General features: G+C 50.7%; 1 protein-coding gene across 2 annotated transcripts in view; it reads left to right on the forward strand.

Moving 5' to 3' along the window:
• Positions 1-1,126: 1,126 nt before the first annotated feature.
• The window catches only part of EFR3B (EFR3 homolog B), a 136,374-nt gene continuing 111,846 nt past the window's right edge, over positions 1,127-25,654 (forward strand). For both annotated transcript variants that reach the window (XM_073561921.1, XM_073561922.1), the window contains exon 1: positions 1,127-1,197. In XM_073561921.1, the coding sequence (XP_073418022.1) occupies positions 1,191-1,197 (7 nt within the window). In that variant the 5' untranslated portion in view covers positions 1,127-1,190. The remainder of the gene's footprint in view (positions 1,198-25,654) is intronic.

The raw sequence follows: 25,654 nt of genomic DNA on the forward strand, positions 1-25,654 counted from the left end.
TGATCCTGTTCTACCGCTGACTGACCCTACTCTACCGCTGACTGACCCTACTCTACCGCTGACTGGCACTACTCTACCGCTGACTGACCCTACTCTACCGCTGACTGACCCTACTCTACCGCTGACTGACCCTACTCTACCGCTGACTGATCCTGTTCTACCGCTGACTGACCCTACTCTACCGCTGACTGACCCTACTCTACCGCTGACTGACCCTACTCTACCGCTGACTGACCCTACTCTACCGCTGACTGATCCTGTTCTACCGCTGACTGACCCTACTCTACCGCTGACTGGCACTACTCTACCGCTGACTGACCCTACTCTACCGCTGACTGACCCTACTCTACCGCTGACTGATCCTACTCTACCGCTGACTGACCCTACTCTACCGCTGACTGACCCTACTCTACCGCTGACTGATCCTGTTCTACCGCTGACTGACCCTACTCTACCGCTGACTGGCACTACTCTACCGCTGACTGACCCTACTCTACCGCTGACTGACCCTACTCTACCGCTGACTGGCACTACTCTACCGCTGACTGGCCCTACTCTACCGCTGACTGACCCTACTCTACCGCTGACTGATCCTACTCTACCGCTGACTGATCCTACTCTACCGCTGACTGACCCTACTCTACCGCTGACTGATCCTGTTCTACCGCTGACTGGCACTACTCTACCGCTGACTGACCCTACTCTACCGCTGACTGACCCTACTCTACCGCTGACTGACCCTACTCTACCGCTGACTGACCCTACCTTGCTGTGGAGGCTGGAGTGCCGCATGTATGAGAGGCGCACACATCTGGTCCGCAGCGATGGTCGTCTGCCCAATAAAGGTCCCGTGGACGGCGCCTGGTGACCGCTGTGCTCCGGACCTCACAGCGCAGAGCGGTCACTGCGGGAAGCACATGGCGCCCCCTGCAGGAGGAGACGGGCTGTGCAGTCGGTGCCGAGGATGAGGCTCCTCCAGCCTCTCACCTCCCGGCTGCAGGGGGCGGGGGAGCTGATAGAGCAGCGCTGAGGCATGATGGGAGCGGAGAGATTTGCATAGAGCCCTCCCCCTCCCCGGGATAGGACCTGACTGAGGCTCTCCAGCCCCCTCCACTCATCCCAGCCCCCTCCCTGCTGCTGCTGAGCCGAGGAGGAGACACCGACAGCAGCAGCGGCGGCACAAAGCAGCGATGTATGGTAAGAACCGGGCACTGCCCCCCAGACACAGCCGGAACCCAAATATAGGGCACCCCACATGCACCTGTACAGTGTGACACCCTCCAGTGCAGCCCCCCACAACATGTCATCTGTACAGTGTGACACCCCTCCAGTGCAGCCCCCCACTGCATGTCACCTGTACAGTGTGACACCCTCCAGTGCAGCCCCTCACTGCATGTCACCTGTACAGTGTGACACCCCTCCAGTGCAGCCCCCCACTGCATGTCACCTGTACAGTGTGACACCCTCCAGTGCAGCCCCCCACTGCATGTCACCTGTACAGTGTGACACCCCTCCAGTGCAGCCCCTCACTGCATGTCACCTGTACAGTGTGACACCCTCCAGTGCAGCCCCCCACAACATGTCATCTGTACAGTGTGACACCCTCCAGTGCAGCCCCCCACTGCATGTCACCTGTACAGTGTGACACCCTCCAGTGCAGCCCCCCACTGCATGTCACCTGTACAGTGTGACACCCCTCCAGTGCAGCCCCCCACTGCATGTCACCTGTACAGTGTGACACCCCTCCAGTGCAGCCCCTCACTGCTTGTCACCTGTACAGTGTGACACCCTCCAGTGCAGCCCCCCACTGCATGTCACCTGTACTGTGTGACACCCTCCAGTGCAGCCCCCCACTGCATGTCACCTGTACAGTGTGACACCCCTCCAGTGCAGCCCCCCACTGCATGTCACCTGTACTGTGTGACACCCTCCAGTGCAGCCCCCCACTGCATGTCACCTGTACAGTGTGACACCCCTCCAGTGCAGCCCCTCACTGCTTGTCACCTGTACAGTGTGACACCCCTCCAGTGCAGCCCCCCACTGCATGTCACCTGTACAGTGTGACACCCTCCAGTGCAGCCCCCCACTGCATGTCACCTGTACAGTGTGACACCCCTCCAGTGCAGCCCCCCACTGCATGTCACCTGTACAGTGTGACACCCTCCAGTGCAGCCCCTCACTGCTTGTCACCTGTACAGTGTGACACCCTCCAGTGCAGCCCCCCACAACATGTCATCTGTACAGTGTGACACCCTCCAGTGCAGCCCCGCACTGCATGTCACCTGTACAATAACACCCCTCCAGTGCAGCCCCCCACTGCTTGTCACCTGTACAGTGTGACACCCCTCCAGTGCAGCCCCCTAACAGCATGTCACCTGTATAGTGTGACACCCCTCCAGTGCAGCCCCTCACTGCATGTCACGTGTATAGTATGACTCCCTCCAGTGCAGCCCCCTAACAGCATGTCACCTGTACAGTGTGACACCCCTCCACTCGGCAGTGACCTTTCACCTTCACATGGATGTGTCACCTGCGGGACTCTGTATCTTCATGTCTCTGTACATTGTCAGCTTTGGGGGGTCCCTGAGTGGTGAGTGGGGCCGGGGACTCCCATCTGCTCTGTGTCTGCTCCTCACTGACGTCATCACTGTGATAAGATCAATGAGATTTACAGGGGAAGCTATTGGCTGATCATCCCATGATTGTACTACCACCCTCATCATCCTCTTCATCAGTATCTACCCCGGCTGGGTCCTCCGGCTGTGTCCTTGTATGTCCCAGTGTCAGCTCAGCGCTGGGGTTCCATGTAGTGTCGGTCCGGGTGGCGTCATCCTGGACCGCGCAGGGATTAGGACTGAGATGCCTAATTATGGTGACATTGATTGACGCAGCGGCCAGTTCACATCATTCGATTTGCCGCTCGCCTTCTCTTACTGACATACAGATGTAGCAGAGCTGAGTCTGTCATTGGGTGCCATTCTTTTTTTGTTGTTGTTGAGATCTATAAGGTGTTGTTTTGGAATTTCCCTTTAAGAAAGAGTTAGCCATCAAATTCAGTGCTGCTACCTCTGTTCTACTACCTTTGCTCTGCTGCCTCTGCTCTGCTACCTCTGCTGTCTCTGCTCTGCTGCCTCTGCTCTGCTACATCTGCTGTCTCTGCTCTGCTACCTCTGCTGTCTCTGCTCTGCTACTTCTGCTCTGCTGCCTCTGCTGCCTCTGCTCTGCTACCTCTGCTGTCTCTGCTCTGCTACCTCTGCTCTGCTACCTCTGCTCTGCTGCCTCTGCTCTGCTACCTCTGCTGCCTCTGCTCTGCTACCTCTGCTCTGCTGCCTCTGCTCTGCTACCTCTGCTACCTCTGCTCTGCTGTCTCTGCTCTGCTGCCTCTGCTCTGTTACGTCTGCTCTGCTGTCTCTGCTATACTGTCTCTGCTGTTACCTCTGCTCTGCTACCTCTGCTCTGCTGTCTCTGCTCTGCTGCCACTGCTGTGTTACGTCTGCTCTGCTGTCTCTGCTATACTGTCTCTGCTGTTACCTCTGCTCTGCTGCCTCTGCTGTCTCTGCTCTGCTGTCTCTGCTATACTGTCTCTGCTGTTACCTCTGCTCTGCTGTCTCTGCTCTGCTGTCTCTACTATACTGTCTCTGCTGTTACCTCTGCTATACTGTCTCTGCTCTGCTGTCTCTGCTCTGCTGTGCTTAGATACTTTTTTTATTGGTCTTGTTTTGATACTTGGATATTCTATGACACAAGGAGATGATACAAAGTAATCGCCGTGTTCTATTTAACCCCTTGTTGTCTGAAGAGCTGACAATTTGATTCACATTGACGGGAAAGCGTCATAACTAGGTGCAGTTCTCCCGTCTGCACAGGATTATATCACACCCTGTCCTGTGCTCGAATCCAGGAGTTTACAATTTAATTTTTAGTTAACGATGCACAGACCACGCGGATAGAGTCAATGGCGCACAATGACAAACTTCAAAAATTGTGCCCTCTTTCAGATTAACTAAATACAAAACCTGACACAGGATTGACCTATGCTTGTGTGCCCCACCCCCGAGGATCCAATTCTTTGGAACTATAGAGCTTACAATCCAATTACTTGTTTCCAGTAGTTACACTGTAAACGGCATGATGAAGATCGTGCCTGGAGGAAAGCCAATGCTGTAACAATATTTTAAAAAACGGCCCCCTTTCAAATTCACATAAAGTACCAACTAATTCAACATGGCCCAATTCTTTTGTCCGGCCCCCAAGGACCAGGTTTTCTTTATCCATATTTCTTGTAATCTTATTTTGGTTACTTATAGACAGACCACATTCCTATGAACTTTTATAGACCTGGGTGAGGGCTTAGCAAAATAGGCTCCTAACCCTCCATTTCCAAAGGTTGTTCATCCCCGCCCCCAAGGATCATGTTTTCTTGACCCATGGTTCATATAATATAATTTTTAGTTACTAATATACAGGACAGATGAAGATGCAGGTGAAAGTGGCACAAACATTTAAAATAGGGCCCAATCCTACTGCTGCTTTCTCCACCCCAATGTCATCCAATAACAAGGTTGACTGGACCCGCCCCCGAGGAGCCTGCAATCTTATTTTTATTTACTCATACGCAGAGCAGAACACTATGGACAAGTGGGGAGGAGGTTATATCAAAATGTGTCCTAAACACTATCCGTGCCCCAAAGGGCTTAATTTCATGGCAATTGAAATTGTAGCTACTTTTTATGTCTGATCCCATGACCAGAGGAAAAAAGGGGGGAAATGTCATAAATGCTTACTGACCAGCCCTTCCCTCTAGACAATATAGGGCCTCTTCTACGGCACATGCCACTTATATGAAAACAACCTGAGGTTTAGATCTTCCAGTATCATGAATAGAACACTAGACTGATAGTAATGACTGACACCAAGACAAAGAAGAGCTGGAGGGGAAGGGTGGGTGTGACACGCCGGCACAATGCAAGTCTACCTGTACCTGCTCTATGCAATAATGTTTGTTTGTGTGTTAAATTTTGGTTTATTGAATATATTTCTAGGTGTAGAATGCCGGGTATGAGCCGTGCCGGCCTGTCCGCTGCCATCACCACACAATCTATACCGGCTGCACTGGTGACGGGGACCTTTGGATTATGACAGTGTCCTGCACTCAGCAGGGGGGAGTGTGTGAACAATGGCCGGTTGTGCTGAGAAACAGGAATTGGAAATGTTTTGACATAGGGAATTATGGGGAAGTAACGGAGAGTTTACTAATACAAGAAGGAAAGTCCAGAAACGGCGGCCACATATGTAGCGGAGCAGCACCGAAATGTCATTCCCTGAGAGTACGGTATCACTAACACATGGGATCAGTAATGTAATGTATGCACACTGTGACTGCACCAGCAGAATTGTGAGTGCAGCTCTGGAGTATAATATAGGATGTAACTCAGGATCAGTAATGTAATGTATGTACACAGTGACTGCCCCAGCAGAATAGTGAGTGCAGCTCTGGAGTATAATACAGGATGTAACTCAGGATCAGTAATGTAATGTATGTACACAGTGACTGCACCAGCAGAATAGTGAGTGCAGCTCTGGAGTATAATACAGGATGTAACTCAGGATCAGTAATGTAATGTATGTACACAGTGACTGCACCAGCAGAATAGTGAGTGCAGTTCTGGGGTATAATACAGAATGTAACTCAGGATCAGTAATGTAATGTATGTACACAGTGACTGCACCAGCAGAATAGTGAGTGCAGCTCTGGGGTATAATACAGGATGTAACTCAGGATCAGTAATGTATGTACACAGTGACTGCACCAGCAGAATAGTGAGTGCAGTTCTGGGGTATAATACAGAATGTAACTCAGGATCAGTAATGTAATGTATGTACACAGTGACTGCACCAGCAGAATAGTGAGTGCAGCTCTGGGGTATAATACAGGATGTAACTCAGGATCAGTAATGTATGTACACAGTGACTGCACCAGCAGAATAGTGAGTGCAGCTCTGGAGTATAATACAGAATGTAACTCAGGATCAGTAATGTAATGTATGTACACAGTGACTGCACCAGCAGAATAGTGAGTGCAGCTCTGGGATATAATACAGGAGGTAACTCAGGATCAGTAATGTAATGTATGTACACAGTGACTGCACCAGCAGAATAGTGAGTGCAGCTCTAGAGTATAATACAGGATGTAACTCAGGATCAGTAATGTAATGTATGTACACAGTGACTGCACCAGCAGAATAGTGAGTGCAGCTCTGGGATATAATACAGGATGTAACTCAGGATCAGTAATGTAATGTATGTACACAGTGACTGCACCAGCAGGATAGTGAGTGCAGCTCTGGACACACCCAGGAAGAGAAGGAGCGTCGCAGCTGAGCGTCTGCAGGCTGGGGTTTTGCTAAGCTCCTGGGAAGGGAGGTTTTTTTTTCCTGCAAGGACTTTCCATCTGCCCCCTTCCCAGGAAAGAGGACTCTACCTGGGACTGAGCGCCGGGGCTGGGCCCCTGGCTCCCACCCCCTGGCAAGCCAGCTGGGGGTGGGGGGCCTCATCCACCATCAGGAGGCCCAAGGCACAGCCAGTCCCAGGGATGGGGAAAAAGCGGACCCCAGGGGGCCGTAAGGCTCCAGGGTCCGGGACCCCTGAAGTGAAGGCTGTGGCGGGCCCTTCCCCCGGAGGTGCAGCAGCCGGCAGAGGTGAGGCGGGGCCCCCCCTTAACATCTGGGGCTCCAAGGCTGCGGGAGAGCCGGCTACCACCTACGCCTCCCGCATCCATGCCCACCTCTCCGAATATGAGGAGGCCGGGAAGCAGCTGAGGAGACTTCGGGGGGAGTTGGAGGGAGCCAGGACAATATCTAAAAGCAGGCTCCGTACCTCAAAGAAAGCGGAGGTCGCCGCCACAGTCCAGCGGCTGGAAGAAGAGATTCGGGCCCTGGAGGGCCGCCGAAGTGTCATCATGGCCGGCAGCGGCCCCTTCCAGGAGAAGCTGCGGAACGAGGACCGGTTCAGGGCCATGGCTGGTGGGTTTCCTGGGGGGTCAGGAGGCCCCACTCAGGTGGAGGAAAGTGAGGAGAAGGAAGAGCAAGATGGCGCCCACACCACACCCGGGCCACCTCCACCTGAAGACCTGACGGACACCAGCAGGAGTCAGGTAACATGCAGCAGGATAGCCCCTGAGCAATTGGCCCTCCCGCTGGACTCCAGTAACGCGGAGGAAAGCGGGAGCGAGGGGGAGGATGGAGGGAGCGGGAGTAATACCGAGGGGGGCTGCCTCATCCTCAGGCAAGTGTGGCAGATGGAATCCCCAGCACGGTTTGGCACGCTGTTTGGGGATGAAGTCTGCCCGGAGGAAGAGGCAACCGGGAGGAGGAGAAACAGGAGGCGCAGGCGTAAGGCCTCTGAAGGCGTGGAGGAACAACTGGTTTTTGCTCCTCTTCCCGGGGCCCCTCTGTCCCGCTGTGTGCAACGCGCTACCCACCCCGGCTCGGGCCCTGTGGTGGGTCCGCAGCGAGGGAGCGGGGAGAGAGATGACTGTTGTGACCTGACTGTCGCATCTGGTGACAGTTCAGACCAGGGCAGTGACATGGAGGTCGGTGCTGGTTGTCGTGTTGGTGGTGGTGTCCGGGCTCAGCCCTCGGTGGCAGGGGGGGCTGGCCTGGCACCAGGTAAAGTTGGTACAGCCAGGGCCGCACCTCCGGCGGCGAGTGCTGGGGCTTCTGGGCCCCCCACGTACAGATCCGCTAAGTCTGGATCGCTAGTGGGGGTTCAGAAGTCTAGGAAGGGCGAGCAAAAAATCAAACAACAACTGAAGTGGTGCAGGGAGCTGGTCGCTCCCATGGCGGCGCCCGTGGTAAGAGCGGGTTCTCCGGCACGTCGACCCAAAAGGGGGTCCATGCGGGGGGCTCCGCCGCCACTGGGCGACGAGGGGGAGTGGCCGGCCCTGCCCGTGGCAAGTGGTGGGCACGGAGTGGCGGCGGTGGTCTGCGAGGGGGGCGGGGCCTCCCCGAGTGTTGCCCGGCCTGCAAAGGCTGTGGCATGCGGGGGGGGGCATGTCCTCCTCGGCCGCTGTCCCGCTCGCTACGTCCGCGTCACCTGGGGGGGCGTGGCCTCGCAAGGGGTCACTGCTCTGCCCGTGGTGGCCGTGACTGGCGGGGGGGGCATGGCCACGGCAGGCCCGCTGCCCTCTGTCCCACCCACCCTCCCAAGCAGTGCAAGTAAGCTGCCCTCAAAAGCTGGCGGGGGGTTGTCGGGGTCCCCAGCCCACCTACCTTCATCTGAGGGTGCGGGGACTCTGGCGCCCCCTGGCAAGCCGGCAGAGGGAGTGAAGAAGGATGCAGGGCAGGGAGCTGTGCCAGAGGCCGTCCCTGCCCAGAGCAAGGAAATCAAAAGAAACTCTGAAAAAGGAAAAAAAATGGTGCTGGAGAAACCAGGAGCTGCTGCTGCTCCCAGGCACAGCCAGGGAAATGTGCAGTATGTCATCAGCGCTGAGGCACTTAAAGGGGCAGCAGCACTCTTAGCCAGTAAGGGCAATCATGGAGCACCTGGCCAGCTAGGGCCCCCAGCAGGTGGGAGGGAAAATTGTGGCAAAGGAACTGTTAATGCTGATGTAAATAAAAATGTAAATATAAATAAAATTGGTGCTGAGGAGTGCCTGAGTGAATGTGAGAGCGGGGTGACTGATATTTTTGAGGAGTTGTTTGTGGACGTGAATGGGGATGTGAGTGACATGGATGAGGGAGTGAATGTGGCTGAAAGTGCTGGAGTGAATGCTGGGGTGAGTGGGAATAATAGAGTGAATGGGAGAGTGAGTGGGAGGACGAATGGGGGTGCAGGCACAAGTGGTGGTGGGAGGGCTGGCCCATCTGCCCCCCGGCCGCGAGACCCCAACGTAACTATGCGGGGGCCGCGGCTGGGGGTCAGGGTGGTCCTGGGGGGGTCTCCTCGCCTCCGGGCTCCAGGGACGGCGCTTTGCACCACCGTTTCCTGGAGGCCCTTAAAAGGGGAGAAAGGTCGGTAACAGTAGAGGGGAGGACAGTGGACCTGTCTTTCTGGATAGAGAGACACGGCCTTGCTGCCTTCCAAAATCAAAGGGAGGGAGGGACTGTTTGGTCTCTCCCCACAGCTGGGCAGGGGCTGCCAAGAAGGAATGTGGTCCGTCTTAGGTGGGGGGGCAATGAAGCTTCTCCACCCAGGAGCAAGGTGGTGGAGCTCCTCCTTAAGATGGGCTTCGGGGCGAATGACATCTTTGCCCTGATACATCCTTCGGCGTCCCGCTTCTTTGATGTCAGTTTCGTGCAGCCAGAGGGGCTTGAGCTCTTCTGGTCGAACTACGAGCTGGTGCGAGAAGAGCCCGGATGGCGAGACTTCGTTGCGCAAGCGGTGTCTCGCCAAAATTTCGTCAAGCGAGTGACCGTGGTGACTTGTAACGAGTCGCTCGCAGGCGTGGACATAATGACGTGGCTTTCTCGTTACGGGGAAGTCACCGAGGTCCCAAAAAAGAACAGGGACGAATTTGGCATCTGGTCGGGGGGCTGGACCTTCATGGTAAAGCTGAAGGTTTCCGGCGGCATGGTCACCCACATCCCTTCCTCGGCGTTCTTGGGGAGGGACAGGATCCTGGTCTTCTACCAGGGGCAACCGAAGGTCTGCCACAAGTGTGGTGACCCCACCCACTTCAGCGCCAGCTGCAAGGTGCAGAAGTGTGCGTTGTGTGGTGGGGTAGGCCACCTGGCCGCCTTGTGCAAAGACATTCGGTGCCACCTGTGTGGTGACCTAGGTCACCCGCTCAGCCGCTGCCCTCGCTCTTTCTCCAATACCGCTGCAGGCCCGGTGGGGGGAGACCGTGAGGGGGCAACCTCTGGCGGTGCTTCTGCCGTGGCAGGTGGTGGCGGAGGGGGAAGGGCTGAGGGGCCGGTGAGGAAGGGCAATGCTAAGGCAAGGGGCCCCACGTATGAGCGGAGGCAAGAAAAACGCCATGGAGGCAAGGGGCAGGTGGAGCCTCGGGAAACTGGGGTGATGCCTGCCCCTCCCTCTAGGCCCGTGGCAAAAGCCTCTGAGGCCCTGGGGGAGAGTGCGGTGAGTGAGGAGATCAGGAGGATGGAGAGAGAGGAGAAAGCGGCTGACTCAGACGACTCCTCTCGTTATGAAAGTGTCGACGAGGATGTCAGGGGGCAGCCTACAGCATCAGGTGGCAAGCGTGCCAACCGTAAATCGGGAGGGAAGAGGGCTGACAAGTCTTCAAAGTCTCCCCCGCCCCCGACCACAAGAGTGCATACGGAAGGGCCCGCTGACCCCCCTCTGATCAGACTCTCCAACCGGTTCAGCACCCTCGGAGGTTCAGATGATGATCCGCAGGACGAGGGTGCTGGGCCGGGGGTAACACCGGAGGGTCCTTCGGGGGATGGTGGAGTCCGTCCCTCAGGGGGCACTGTTCCTCCTGAGGGGGGGACAGGCTTGGAACCCGGGCGCGAGGACACTGGGGGGGGAGGGATGGACACGTCGGGGGCTTCCCTAAAAAGGAAGGTGTCTGACCCCTCCCCAGGAGGAGGTGATAGCGGGGCAGGGAAGAAACTGGCCATCCAACTCGATCACCCATGATGGCTGAACTCGCCCCGTTGACGCTGGCGTCCATTAATGTCGCCAGCATTAAGTCAGATGCAGCTCGCTTCACGGCCTTTGATTTTTTCTCCCGGATTGAGGCAGAAATTTTATTTTTGCAAGAGACCAGACTAACGGACATGGGGGCCATCTTTAAAGCACGGAGGGAGTGGAGGTGCGGGCCCTCATACTGGTCTCTTGCGGCTGAGCCGTATAGCGGGGTGGCAGTCCTTTTTAAGACTGCAGATGTTGAATGCCGACGGGTTACTGAGTTGGAAATGGGGAGGTGCCTGATCCTAGATGTCTTCATGAGGGGACAAGAGCTCCGGCTCATTAATATCTACGGCCCACAGTCCAAGTGGGACCGTAAATGTCTCTTCCTGAGGATAAAGCCCTTTCTTTTTACGAGCCGACAGGTGGTCTTCGGTGGGGACTTCAACACCGTTACGAGGTCCCGTGACCGGGGGGGTCCCGGAGACCGCCTGGCTTATGACAGCGTCGCGCTTAATAGCATAGCTAGTGAAGCTCGCCTGGTGGATGTCCACATCCGGCACACCCCAGGCCACGGGGGTTTCACCTTACATAGGGGTAGCAGTAGGTCTAGAATAGAAAGGTTTTTTTTGAAGGAGGACGCCATCTTTTCTGCTGTGTCCGCCGTTGAGGTGGAGTTCTCCGATCACTGTTTAATTTTCTTTTCTCTGAATGTTGCAGAGACTCCTCGGATGGGAAGAGGGCTGTGGAAGCTCAATTCGTCCCTGCTGGAAGAAGCGGAGGTGAGACAATCCTTCGAGGATTTTCTTCAGAGCCAGGTACCGCTGTTGGATCTCTGTAGTAGTAAGTCAGAGTGGTGGGAGATCTTCAAAAAGCGGGTGGCGGGGTTCTTCCGTCAGCTCTCGAACCTCAGAAATCTGAACAGGCACCGCTTGTATCAGGCTCTGGGGAGGAAACTCGAGCAGCTTGTCTTGACTGGAGGTGACCGTGAGGAAATCTCCAGAGTGAAATCTTTGCTCAAGAGGTGCCAGTATGATAGACACACATCTTTAGTTTTTGAGAGGGACTTCGGGAAGTACCGCTCGCCCAACCCTTACAGAAACTGTAAGATGTCAGTGAATTGTAAGATGGTGACAGGACTGATTGACAGTACCGGGTCCCTGAACAGATCCAAATCAGGGATCCTGGAGGTGGTCAGATCCTTCTACTCACGCCTCTTGGAAAAGAAGGATCTGGATCGGGATAGGATGTCGGCTTTCCTGGCTGAAACCGTCCCTGAGCCAGGGGGTGATCCCTCTCTTGGTGTTTTGGCAGAAGAAATTAGGGAGGAGGAAGTGAGACTGGCCATTGATGGGCTTCGGCCCAAGAAATCGCCAGGTCCGGATGGCTTAACATCCGAGTTCTATAAGACTTTTAGGGACTCCTTGGTCCCCCTCTTGACAGGGGTATTTAATGAGTGTCTCTCCTCAGGCACTCTTCCCGACTCAATGAGGAAGTCAGCCCTAATTATTCTGTCAAAGGGCAAAGACCCGTCCCGTATCGAGAATTGGCGTCCCATAGCGCTTCTCGATACGGACCGGAAGGTTCTGGCCAAAGTGCTGTTTAATCGGCTGGTGAAGTTTGCACCCCGGCTCCTTTCAGGGGCCCAGCATTGCTCTGTTCCAGGCCGCAGTACTTTTAGTGCTGTGCTCGGTGTCCGGGAGGCAGTGGAGCAGGGTAGGGCAGGCCACTGGAAGGGGTACTTGCTGTCGTTAGACCAAGCGAAAGCCTTTGACCGGGTCAACCATGAGTACCTCTGGTCCGTCCTTTTGAGGTATGGTCTGCCTGGGAGGTTTGTAAAATGGTTAGAGATCTTGTACCAAGGGGCTGAGACTTTTCCGCTGGTGAACGGATGGTCAGGTCGCCCTTTTGAGGTGGGTTCTGGGGTCCGTCAGGGCTGTCTGCTGAGCCCGCTTTTATACGTGTTCGCGATCGATCCCTTCCTAAGGAGGGTAGATCGTGGGCCGTTGGCTGGAGTCGGGATGGACCAGGTGGGCTCTGGGTCCTCTCTGAGGGTGGTGGCGTACGCCGATGATGTTTCCCTTTTCGTGTCCTCGAGGGGGGAGGCGGGTTGGGTCATGTCAGAGGTAGTGCGCTACTCGGAGGCATCCGGGTCCATGATCAACCGGGATAAGTGTGAAAGTCTCTGGCTGGGAGGGGGAGATCCTAGTTTTGATCTCCCGGACACCCTTCCAGGGCCCCAGGCCACCGCTAAAATTCTAGGCATCGAATTTGGCCCCGGGGACTACCCCCAGCAAAATTGGGAGGGCAGACTTAAGATCGCCGCCCAAAAGGTGGACCAATGGAAGGGTTGGTCTTTGTCCCTAAGGGAAAGGGTTGCCCTGGCTAAAGGCTTTCTGCTTCCCTTGTTAATTTACCTAGGCAGCGTGTGCATCTTGCCAGAACCTCTCTGGACACGGGTCTATAGCCTGTTCTTCCAGCTGTTATGGGGGAATAGGCTCAACCTAATCAAGAGAGAGGTCACATACCGCACGAGGAGACTAGGTGGGTTGGGTATGGTCAACCCGGTAGTGTTCTTAGTGAACACCTTTCTTAAAGCCAACATTTCCAACCTCTGGCTAGAGAGGGCTCCTCCGTGGGTAGTCTCCTGCAAGGGTTGGCTTCGGCCCTACTTCCAGGAATGGGAGACAGGAGGGCAAGTGAAGGACCTCCGCACACCTCATGGGCATCTCCCGGCTTATGCTACCCCGGTTCTGAAGGTGATCCTCCGGTGGGGTCTGGGAATGTGGGAAATCAGGACCATGTCGCGGCAATGCCTTGACAGGAGGGTTCTGTTGACCCATTTCCAGAAGCCCCTGGCCCTTAAGGATTGCCCAGGCTGGGATCTGGAGGTGGGGCTCGGGCTTTTAAATTCTAAGCGGATCCCCACGAAGTTTTGGGACTTGACCTGGCGCTGCTTCCACGGGAGGCTGTATGTAAAGGATAACCTGAAGTGCAGGAAATCCGATGATCGGGGTTGTCCCCGTGAGGAGTGTGGCGACGTGTTGGAAAGCATGGAGCACTTCCTGCTTCAGTGTCCCTTTAATACAGAGGTTTACAACAGGGTGGGGGCTTCCATACGTTGGCCGCGGCTGGCGTCCCTCTCCTATGCCGAGTGGGCCTATGGAGCGTTCAGAACTCTGGGTGGCCGAGACCGGGGCACTTTATTCCTAGTCAGTGTAGTGGTTAGGTTCTACATTTGGAATGCACGGTGCTTAGTTTCGACGCGGCAGAAAGCCCTCCCAAGGGAAGAGGTGGTTAGTAACATCCTGGGTGACCTGGTGAAGGTGCGTTCTTTGGAGTTCGAAAGGTTGGGTGTGAGGAGGGCCTCTTGGCTTTGGAGGGGCCTTTCCTTTTAAAAACGCACTCTAGGGAGAGCTAGATTTTGTGTGAATGTGGGTAGGGACAGCATAAGGTGGTGTGGGTGGTGCGGGACAGAAGTAGGGGCAGATAGGGACAGGGAGGGACAGGCACTGAGGGACAGATAGAGTTAGTTATGATAAGGTAGGTAGAGTAGGGGCAGGTAAGGACAGATAGGGACAGTTTCTTTAGGGACAGAAGTAGGGACAGTCTTAGTCGTTGAGGGACAGGGTGAATGTGTTAGTGAGGGACGGGGCCTCGAGAACTCCTTTTTCCTGGTGGTGGGCTACTGCATGGCACACCTAGATTTTTGTTTTGAGATAGAGAAATAATGGATATTGGGCTTGCAGGCACTGAACTTGGGCCTGTAAGTAAAGGTTTGTGGTGTGGTAATATTCGGTAAAGCAAATGATGTAATGACATTGCATTGTAATATTGTATTGTAATATGTATTGTAGTGTATGTATTGTAGTATGTGTTGTTATTCTTTTCCGTAGTCAGAGGTGCATGGGGGGCGTAGTGAGGTTGGGAGGGGGGTGAATGGGGGGGTGAGAGCGGGAAAAAAAAGTAAAAGGACCCTAAACCAAGGGGAAAGTGGCGAATGGATATACCATATACCATGGACCATGGAAATTATGGAAAATGGACCATTTTTGAGCACATCGGGGGCAAATGGGTGAGGGTTTTGCTTGTGGGCATAAACTTTCGTGCTCATCAGGCCTAGACGTGATAAGGCCATGGACATTTATGGACCTGTGGTGTGGGTGGTGGGAAAAATAATAAAAAAAAAAAAATATATGTATGTATAGAGGTGTTAAGCTGGTGTAGGTAATTTTGCCAAAAAAGAATTGGCTAGGTTTATTTAAGGCAGCATGGGCCAAGAATATTATTTTTGTTTTCCTGTATATAGGTATGGGTGGAAGTGTGAATGGGGGTGAAAGATTAAAAACTGTTTTTCATTATTTTATGGGAAAAGTTTTCTGTTGGAAAGTTCCTGCTGGGGGTCCCCTAAGCTGAAAAGTTTGGGGACTATAACAAGTTGCGGTTTTGCACAAGCTTCTGTATGTCCTAAGTGTATGATTAATATGTGTATTTTGGTTTATGTTTTCTTTTCTGGAATGTTGTGTTGTATTGTTTTTGATATTTTATAATAAAAGAGATACAGGATGTAACTCAGGATCAGTAATGTATGTACACAGTGACTGCACCAGCAGAATAGTGAGTGCAGCTCTGGAGTATAATACAGGAAATAACTCAGGATCAGTAATGTAATGTATGTACACAGTGACTCCACCAGCAGAATAGTGAGTGCAGCTCTGGGGTATAATACAGGATGTAACTCAGGATTATTAATGTAATGTATGTACACAGTGACTGCACCAGCAGAATAGTGAGTGCAGCTCTGGAGTATAATACAGGATGTAACTCAGGATCAGTAATGTAATGTATGTACACAGTGACTCCACCAGCAGAATAGTGAGTGCAGCTCTGGAGTATAATACAGGATGTAACTCAGGATCAGTAATGTATGTACACAGTGACTGCACCAGCAGAATAGTGAGTGCAGCTCTGGGGTATAATACAGGATATAACTCAGGATCAGTAATGTAATGTATGTACACAGTGACTGCACCAGCAGAATAGTGAGTGCAGCTCTGGAGTATAATACAGGATATAACTCAGGATCAGTAATGTAATGTATGTACACAGTGACTCCACCAGCAGAATAGTGAGTGCAGCTCTGGGGTATAATACATGATGTAAATCAGGATTAGTAATGTAATGTATATACACAATGACTGCACCAGCAGAATAGTGAGTGCAGCTCTGGAGTATAATACAGGATGTAACTCAGGATCAGTACAGGGTCAGTAATGTAATGTGTGTGCACAGTGACACCTCTGTGTGCGCCTCACCACAACTCCTATTCCTGCCTCTGCTGGAGAAACATTTGTGGCATAGAGAACGCCACGGCTCGTCATGAATTTTGACTCTCTGCGATTGCCATGCCCCCCTTGTTACACAGACGTTTTGCGATGCTCTTAACATGTTTTCAAAAGTGGATGCGATTAGCAAATGAGGTTTAGCGGGATTTAAACATTGGGACTTTTTTGAAAAAGTTGTAGACTCGCTCCAGTAGGGGGCGACGTAAAAAAATGGAGTAAAGTTTCTAGAGTTATGTGTATTATCTGAAAACGTACCAATTTTATTATTATCGGGTGATGCTTTTTATAACTTTTGTGCCATTTATTCGCAGAGGAAAGAGAAGTTAGTGTGGATTTCTCCACAATGCAGATAAGTTACCTGCTGCTTCCATTCCTATTGCTCAATCGCTGCATATGACGTCCAAAAAGAGCTATTTGGTGCCTAACAATTAGGAGTCTACATCTGCGTGATTTACGTAAGAAGGGATCTTTTGGTTAATTAATAGACTAAATCTTTCTGTATGAGTTTGTAATCTGACCTTTTTGTATCTTTTTGTTCTTCAGAACTTTCGTTAATTCTTTAATGTTAAACAAAAATTTGATATTTGTAAACAATTCTGACCTGATACGTCATCGATATATCCATCCGCAGGTGATGTAGGGTTTTCATCAGTAATGGATGATTGGAGGAAGCCATGAATAATATATATATATATATATATCAGGTGAATGTGGTGACTTAGTGGCGGCCATTGCATTGACAGAGCAATAAAGATCCATCTCCACAGCCCGTAGATCAGGGACAGGTTATTGGGAACGGCCGCTCTGGGGGTTCATTTTGCGGCAAAGTCTAATTGACCCATGCGCAAACCTCATGCAAAGGAACTACAAGTTCCAGCAGTATGTATGGCTAGACACAATGCCTTTGATTTGGACTCAATGTTTTGAGCTCATTTAATGCATTCACAGGGTTAATACGTCTGGCAGCACATAATTCAGATACTGTGACTGTACCAGAGAGTGTGTGGGCTGCCGGCCTGTCATCATCTACTGGGGATATATCTGCCAGGGACAGAGCACTGCTGAGCTGTGTATCTAATCCTCTCCTGTGTGATACTGACTGCTGAGCCGTGTATCTAATCCTCTCCTGTGTGATACTGACTGCTGAGCCGTGTATCTAATCCTCTCCTGTGTGATACTGACTGCTGAGCCGTGTATCTAATCCTCTCCTGTGTGATACTGTCTGCTGAGCCGTGTATCTAATCCTCTCCTGTGTGATACTGTCTGCTGAGCTGTGTATCTAATCCTCTCCTGTGTGATACTGTCTGCTGAGCCGTGTATCTAATCCTCTCCTGCGTGATACTGTCTGCTGAGCCGTGTATCTAATCCTCTCCTGCGTGATACTGACTGCTGAGCCGTGTATCTAATCCTCTCCTGTGTGATACTGACTGCTGAGCCGTGTATCTAATCCTCTCCTGTGTGATACTAACTGCTGAGCCGTGTATCTAAACCTATCCTGTGTGATACTGACTGCTGAGCCGTGTATCTAATCCTATCCTGTGTGATACTGTCTTCAGAGCCGTGTATCTAATCCTCTCCTGTGTGATACTGACTCCTGAGCCGTGTATCTAATCCTCTCCTGTGTGATACTGACTGCTGAGCCGTGTATCTAATCCTATCCTGTGTGATACTGACTGCTGAGCCTTGTATCTAAACCTATCCTGTGTGATACTGACAGCTGAGCCGTGTATCTAATCCTATCCTGTGTGATACTGACTGCTGAGCCGTGTATCTAAACCTATCCTGTGTGATACTGTCTGCTGTGCCGTGTATCTAATCCTCTCCTGTGTGATACTGACTGCTGAGCCGTGTATCTAATCCTATCCTGTGTGATACTGACTGCTGAGCCGTGTATCTAAACCTATCCTGTGTGATACTGACTGCTGAGCCGTGTATCTAATCCTATCCTGTGTGATACTGACTGCTGAGCCGTGTATCTAATCCTCTCCTGTGTGATACTGACTGCTGAGCCGTGTATCTAATACTATCCTGTGTGATACTGACTGCTGAGCCGTGTATCTAATCCTATCCTGTGTGATACTGACTGCTGAGCCGTGTATCTAATCCTATCCTGTGTGATACTGACTGCTGAGCCGTGTATCTAATCCTATCCTGTGTGATACTGACTGCTGAGCCGTGTATCTAATCCTATCCTGTGTGATATCATCTGCTGAGCTGTGTATCTAATCCTCTCCTGTGTGATACTGACTGCTGAGCCGTTTATCTAATCCTATCCTGTGTGATACTGACAGCTGAGCCATGTATCTAATCCTATCCTGTGTGATAGTGACTGCTGAGCCATGTATCTAATCCTATCCTGTGTGATACTGTCTGCTGAGCCGTATTTCTAATCCTATCCTGTGTGATACTGACTGCTGAGCCGTGTACCTAATCCTCTCCTTTGTGATACTGACTGCTGAGCCGTGTATCTAATCCTATCCTGTGTGATACTGACTGCTGAGCCATGTATCTAATCCTATCCTGTGTGATACTGAGTGCTGAGCCGTGTATCTAATCCTATCCTGTGTGATACTGACTGCTGAGCCGTGTATCTAATCCTATCCTGTGTGATACTGACTGCTGAGCGGTGTATCTAATCCTATCCTGTGTGATACTGACTGCTGAGCCGTGTATCTAATCCTATCCTGTAGATACGGTCTGCTGAGCCGTATTTCTAATCCTATCCTGTGTGATACTGACAGCTGAGCCGTGTATCTAATCCTATCCTGTGTGATACTGACTGCTGAGCCTTGTATCTAAACCTATCCTGTGTGATACTGACAGCTGAGCCGTGTAATCCTATCCTGTGTGATACTGACTGCTGAGCCGTGTATCTAAACCTATCCTGTGTGATACTGTCAGCTGAGCCGTGTATCTAATCCTATCCTGTGTGATACTGTCTGCTGAGCCGTGTATCTAATCCTCTCCTGTGTGATACTGACTGCTGAGCCGTGTATCTAATCCTATCCTGTGTGATACTGACTGCTGAGCCGTGTATCTAATCCTCTCCTGTGTGATACTGACTGCTGAGCCGTGTATCTAATCCTCTCCTGTGTGATACTGACTGCTGAGCCGTGTATCTAATCCTATCCTGTGTGATACTGACTGCTGAGCCGTGTATCTAATCCTATCCTGTGTGATACTGACTGCTGAGCCGTGTATCTAATCCTATCCTGTGTGATATCATCTGCTGAGCTGTGTATCTAATCCTCTCCTGTGTGATACTGACTGCTGAGCCGTTTATCTAATCCTATCCTGTAGATACTGTCTGCTGAGCCGTATTTCTAATCCTATCCTGTGTGATACTGACTGCTGAGCCGTGTATCTAATCCTATCCTGTGTGATACTGACTGCTGAGCCATGTATCTAATCCTATCCTGTGTGATACTGACTACTGAGCCATGTATCTAATCTTATCCTGTGTGATACTGACTGCTGAGCCGTGTATCTAATCCTATCCTGTGTGATACTGACTGCTGAGCGGTGTATCTAATCCTATCCTGTGTGATACTGACTGCTGAGCCGTGTATCTAATCCTATCCTGTGTGATACTGACCGCTGAGCCGTGTATCTAATCCTATCCTGTGTGATACTGTCTGCTGAGCCGTGTATCTAATCCTATCCTGTGTGATACTGACTGCTGAGCCGTGTATCTAATCCTATCCTGTGTGATACTCTCTGCTGAGCCGTGTATCTAATCCTATCCTGTGAGATACTGTCTGCTGAGCTGTGTATCTAATCCTATCCTGTGTGATACTGACTGCTGAGCTGTGTATCTAATCCTATCCTGTGTGATACTGACTGCTGAGCTGTGTATCTAATCCTATCCTGTGTGATACTGACTGCCGAGCCGTGTATCTAATCCTATCCTGTGTGATACTGACTGCTGAGCCGTGTATCTAATCCTATCCTGTGTGATACTGACTGCTGAGCCGTGTATCTAATCCTATCCTGTGTGATACTGACTGCTGAGCCGTGTATCTAATCCTATCCTGTGTGATACTGACTGCTTAGCCGTGTATCTAATCCTCTCCTGTGTGATTCTGACTGCTGAGCTGTGTATCTAATCCTCTCCTGTGTGATACTGTCTGCTGAGCTGTGTATCTAATCCTATCCTGTGTGATACTGACTGCTGAGCCGTGTATCTAATCCTATCCTGTGTGATACTGACTGCTGAGCCGTGTATCTAATCCTCTCCTGTGTGATACTGTCTAATGAGCCGTGTATCTAATCCTCTCCTGTGTGATACTGACTGCTGAGCCGTGTATCTAATCTTATCCTGTGTGATACTGACTGCTGAGCCGTGTATCTAATCCTATCCTGTGTGATACTGACTGCTGAGCTGTGTATCTAATCCTATCCTGTGTGATACTGGCTGCTGAGCCGTGTATCTAATCCTATACTGTGTGATACTGCCTGCTGAGCTGTTTATCTAATCCTATCCTGTGTGATACTGTCTGCTGAGCTGTGTATCTATTCCTATCCTGTGTGATACTGACTGCTGAGCCGTGTATCTAATCCTATCCTGTGTGATACTGACTGCTGAGCTGTGTATCTAATCCTATCCTGTGTGATACTGACTGCTGAGCCGTGTATCTAATCCTATCCTGTGTGATACTGCCTGCTGAGCTGTTTATCTAATCCTATCCTGTGTGATACTGACTGCTGAGCTGTGTATCTAATCCCATCCTGTGTGATACTGACTGCTGACCCGCGTATCTAATCCCATCTTGTGTGATACTGTCTGCTGAGCTGTGTATCTAATCCCATCCTGTGGGATACTGTCTGCTGAGCTGTGTATCTAATCCCATCCTGTGTGATACTGACTGCTGAGCTGTGTATCTAATCCTGTCCTGTGTGATACTGACTGCTGAGCCGTGTACCTAATCCTATCCTGTGTGATACTGACTGCTGAGCCGTGTATCTAATCCTCTCCTGTGTGATACTGACTGCTGAGCCGTGTATCTAATCCTATCCTGTGTGATACTGACTGCTGAGCCGTGTATCTAATCCTCTCCTGTGTGATACTGACTGCTGAGTCGTGTATCTAATCCTATCCTGTGTGATACTGACTGCTGAGCCGTGTACCTAATCCCATCCTGTGTGATGCTGTATACGCCGTTCTTAATTCTCTGTTCAGGGGCACCCTTCTTGTGTGGGGCCATTTCCTTGAGTCCCCTTTGCCTTCTGGCCCTGCGCGCTGTCGTTCCTCTCGTCTTTGGCTGCGGCCCCTGTGGCCCCTGCGGCCCGCTCCTCTGATTATCCCTCATCAGATTATGGGCACAGAATCGCTCTAATTGTTCCCACTCTGGATTTATAATGAGACAGTTGCTGCGGGTCCGGTCACCGAGGGGTAAATAACGCTTTCCGGCGGCGTGTGACTGATCCACTTTATGTTTTAAACAAGCAGTCCCATGCAAAACTACAAAGCTGAGCGTTCGGTTGATCTCTCCCTGCAGCTGAGGGTGATAAGCGGCTGCCAGTACTGTACTGTTCTTACCGTTCACAGACATTTCCATCAATCCCTATTTGCTCATACACTAAGAATATCTCCAGGATCTTTGCTTGCTGTCAGTGAATAGAATATTGTTTTTATTCCAAGATTAAAATCCTGATCAGGGCGAAGATTTTGTTGCATTGTATCCAGAAGTGACGATCAGTGTCGTAGCTAAAGTCCGATGTGCTCCGCTGCAAAATTTGGACCTTGTCTCCCACCTCCATGTTGGTCAGATGTATTGGCCCGTTTAGCGTTCTAGATCCCATAAGTGTTCACCCCCCCATATAGTAATGACTCCCATCCCAGTATAATGTTCCCCATCCTGACACCTCACTGTAATAATGTCCTTCATCTTAGTCACATTTCTGGTATAGTGTCCCCCATCCTGATCCCTCTCCGGTAATAATGCCCCGTCCCGGGACCCTTCTTGGAATAATGTCCCCATCCGCGGCTCCTTCTTGGTATAATGTCCCCATCCGCGGCTCCTTCTTGGTATAATGTCCCCATCCGGGGCTCCTTCTTGGTATAATGTCCCCATCCGGGGCTCCTTCTTGGTATTATGTCCCCATCCGGGGCCCCTTCTTGGTATAATGTCCCCATCCCGGGCTCCTTCTTGGTATAATGTCCTCCATCCTGTGCCCTTTCCTGGTATAATGTCCCCATCCTGAGCCCCTTCTTGGTATATTGTCCCCATCCCGGGCTCCTTCTTGGTATAATGTCCCCATCCTGGCCTTTTTTCCTGTACTAACGACCACAATTTTAGGTTCTGTCCTTTAATCATTTCTCCCATCCTGGCCTCTTTGAATATTAATGTCTCCCATCTTGGGCCCCTTCCTGGTATAATGTTATTCACCCTGATCCCTTTCCAGTAATAGTATCCCCCCTCCCATTCCAACACATTTAAAAAAAAAAGAACAATAAATGATCCTTCTTACTTTCCTCTGCACCAGTTCACGCGCGCCGGCTTTTATACATGTGGCGCAGGAGCAGTCAGCTGATATCGGCTTACCTAGCACGTTGCATGATGCCCGTGACTAGCCAGAGAGCTATGCTGTATGTGTTACTAGATGTGTGCCCGATGCTGTCGCATCGGGAGGGCAGTAACATCACGACGGGGGCAGCTTTGTGGCGCTGGGGGTGGCAGCCCACCCACTTCTGTGCAGTCACAACCGGCAGTAAAGATGGTGTTTTGCGGCCTGTGCTGGAGATGGTGTGTGGCGCCACCAGAGGGCGGCCGCACCCGGTCTCCAGCACAGCCCTCAAGCCGCGGTCTTTCCTGCCGGCTGTGACTGCACGGAGGTGGGTGGGCAGGCAGCGGCGGGATCTGGCACGTGTAGTCAGGCGGTGGGTCCTGGCGGGGGTCCGGCGGCGGCATCCCTCTCATTACACCCTCTCATTACACCCTCTCATTACACCCTCTCATTACACCCTCTCATTACACCCCCTCATTATACCCCCTCATTACACCCCCTCAATTACACCCTCTCATTACTCCCCCTTCATTACACCCCCTCATTATACCCCCTTCATTACTCTCCCCTCATTATACCCCCTTCATTACTCTCCCCTCATTATACCCCCTTCTTTACACCCCCTCATTATACCCCCTCATTATACCCCTCATTATACCCCCTCATTATACCCCTTCTTTTCACCCCCTCATTATACCCCCTTCTTTACACCCCCTCATTATACCCCCTCATTATACCCCTCATTATACCCCCTCATTATACCCCTTCTTTTCACCCCCTCATTACACCCCCTTCATTACACCCCCTCATTATACCCCTCTCGTTATTTTCCCTCGTTACACCCCTTTCACAGCCTCATGATCGCAGCGGCAGCCTGGATCTGAGCGGCAGCTGGGATCCCAGCGGCGGTCGGGATTTCAGCGGCAGCCTGGATCTGAGCGGCAGCTGGGATCCCAGCGGCGGTCGGGATTTCAGTGGTGGCCTGGATCTGAGCGGCAGCTGGGATCCCAGCGGCGGTCGGGATTTCAGCGGCAGCCTGGATCTGAGCGGCAGCTGGGATCCCAGCGGCGGTCGGGATTTCAGCGGCAGCCTGGATCTGAGCGGCAGCTGGGATCCCAGCGGCGGTCGGGATTTCAGTGGTGGCCTGGATCTGAGCGGCAGCTGGGATCCCAGCGGCGGTCGGGATTTCAGCGGCAGCCTGGATCTGAGCGGCAGCTGGGATCCCAGCGGCGGTCGGGATTTCAGCGGCAGCCTGGATCTGAGCGGCAGCTGGGATCCCAGCGGCGGTCGGGATTTCAGTGGTGGCCTGGATCTGAGCGGCAGCTGGGATCCCAGCGGTGTTTGGGATTGCAGCTGCGTCCTGGATCTGAGCGGCATCACTTGGGTGTTCCAAAATGGCGGTCGGCGTACTCCCGGTCGGCGCGGTGGATTGTGGGATTCGGGGACATCCAGACGGAAGTGGATGACGGACAATTTAAGGCAATTATATATATACATATAGATATGGCAGTTGCACATTGTGATTAGTATACCCCTCCCAATGAGATTGCTCCATGTCAGGTGACACTGAATGGGAGTGTCTAGGTTACATTGGTGTCACTTGTTTAGTATCCCTATGAATGATTGCCCCTGCTGCTTATATACTATACTAAATGAATACAGATTGTAATCTCTGATACTTGCTTATTATCTTTAATATTTGTACCTGTATTATTATAAGGCGCGAGTTTGTGCTTTGAATAATTAAAAAGAGTGTCATAGGTCAGAGTGGACTTGATTTGTCATTTCTAGAATGGAAACTGAGCTGGTATCTAGGAGATTTCATGAGTGTCACTTGCTTATTATCTCTACTAATCATTGCCTTTTGCTGATTGCATTTGATCTAGTTTCTCTCTGAATGTTGAGTGCCCTATGCAGTAAGACAAACCTCGATCAATGTTGTCAATGACATTTGATACTGAGCTGGTATTTATATTACTGTAGTTATTGCTTATTATCTCTATTAATGATTACCACTGCTAATCTAGTTTTTTTCTATAAACATAGTATATATTAAATTAAATATCTCATAACGATTTTTTTTCATCAACTGAAAAGAATGTAAAGTTATTAATAGCTCATTTTTAAAAAAAATATTTTAAGTTTTTGTAATCGTATAAAATATGAAAAATTATTTAAATAGTTTTAATATCTTCAATTTTTAAACACTAGGGGGAGAAGCTGCTAATATTTACCATGAAAACCTATTATAATGCGAGCTCACATTACGACTGTAGTAAATGTGGGCGGGGTCTGCTCACATGTCTGATGTCGCTACTCCCCTCCCCTTCTGGGTGTTTCCAAAAGAGTAACGGAAAATGAAGTTTAGGGACACGTTCTCTTTAAAGAGTAAGAAAATGATGACGTCAGAGTCATTTGCTTATTATCTTTATTGATCATTCTCATTGCTTAATGTCTACATCTGTTTTTGTCAATGAAAAGGACACGCCTTATTTAGTAATCCTCACATATACACGATGTAATCAATATCATATGATATTGAGCTGGTATCTAGAAGATTAGCATTAGTGTCTCTTGCTTATTATCTATTTTGATGATTTCCTCTGCTGTGTACGGTATAAATTTAGTTTTTCTACAAATAAAAGCTGTCATCTCTCACGTGTAGTACTGGGTTGGTATCTTGAAGCTGAAATTTCTGTCACTTGCTTATAATCACTACTGATAATTATCAGCCTTAACCCTTCTGATTTATAAGGGTATTTTGCACCCCTTAGTTACGAATGGCGCACCGTTATGAGTTACTTAGACATATGTTGTCATTTCTAGAAAGTAGACTTATGGTATTAGGAGTATCTTGGAAAAGATAATGCTGTCACTTGCTAATTATCATTTGCCACTGATAATTATATTGTGTACTTCTAGTTTGTCTATGAAGATAACATGGATAATTTAGTGAAGCAAAGCTGATTGTTTTTTGGCAATGTCTTCTTGAGAATAGATATATTATTCTCCATTACTATCACTTGCTTATTATCCATTTTTTTTATTTTGATTCTTCGGATTATAAAAATATTTGTACTTGGGTTTTCATTTCTAGTCCATAGACCTGCAGTATTGAGGCTACTCTAAAAATGACTTTACTATCACTGATTATCGATTTTTGGTTATGATTATTTACATAGCTATCAAGTAATCATTGAGATGGTATATAG

The sequence above is a fragment of the Dendrobates tinctorius genome, unplaced genomic scaffold (assembly GCF_039654945.1).
Source record: "Dendrobates tinctorius isolate UK_male_01 unplaced genomic scaffold, ASM3965494v1 ptg000332l, whole genome shotgun sequence".
Classification (NCBI taxonomy): domain Eukaryota; kingdom Metazoa; phylum Chordata; class Amphibia; order Anura; family Dendrobatidae; genus Dendrobates; species Dendrobates tinctorius.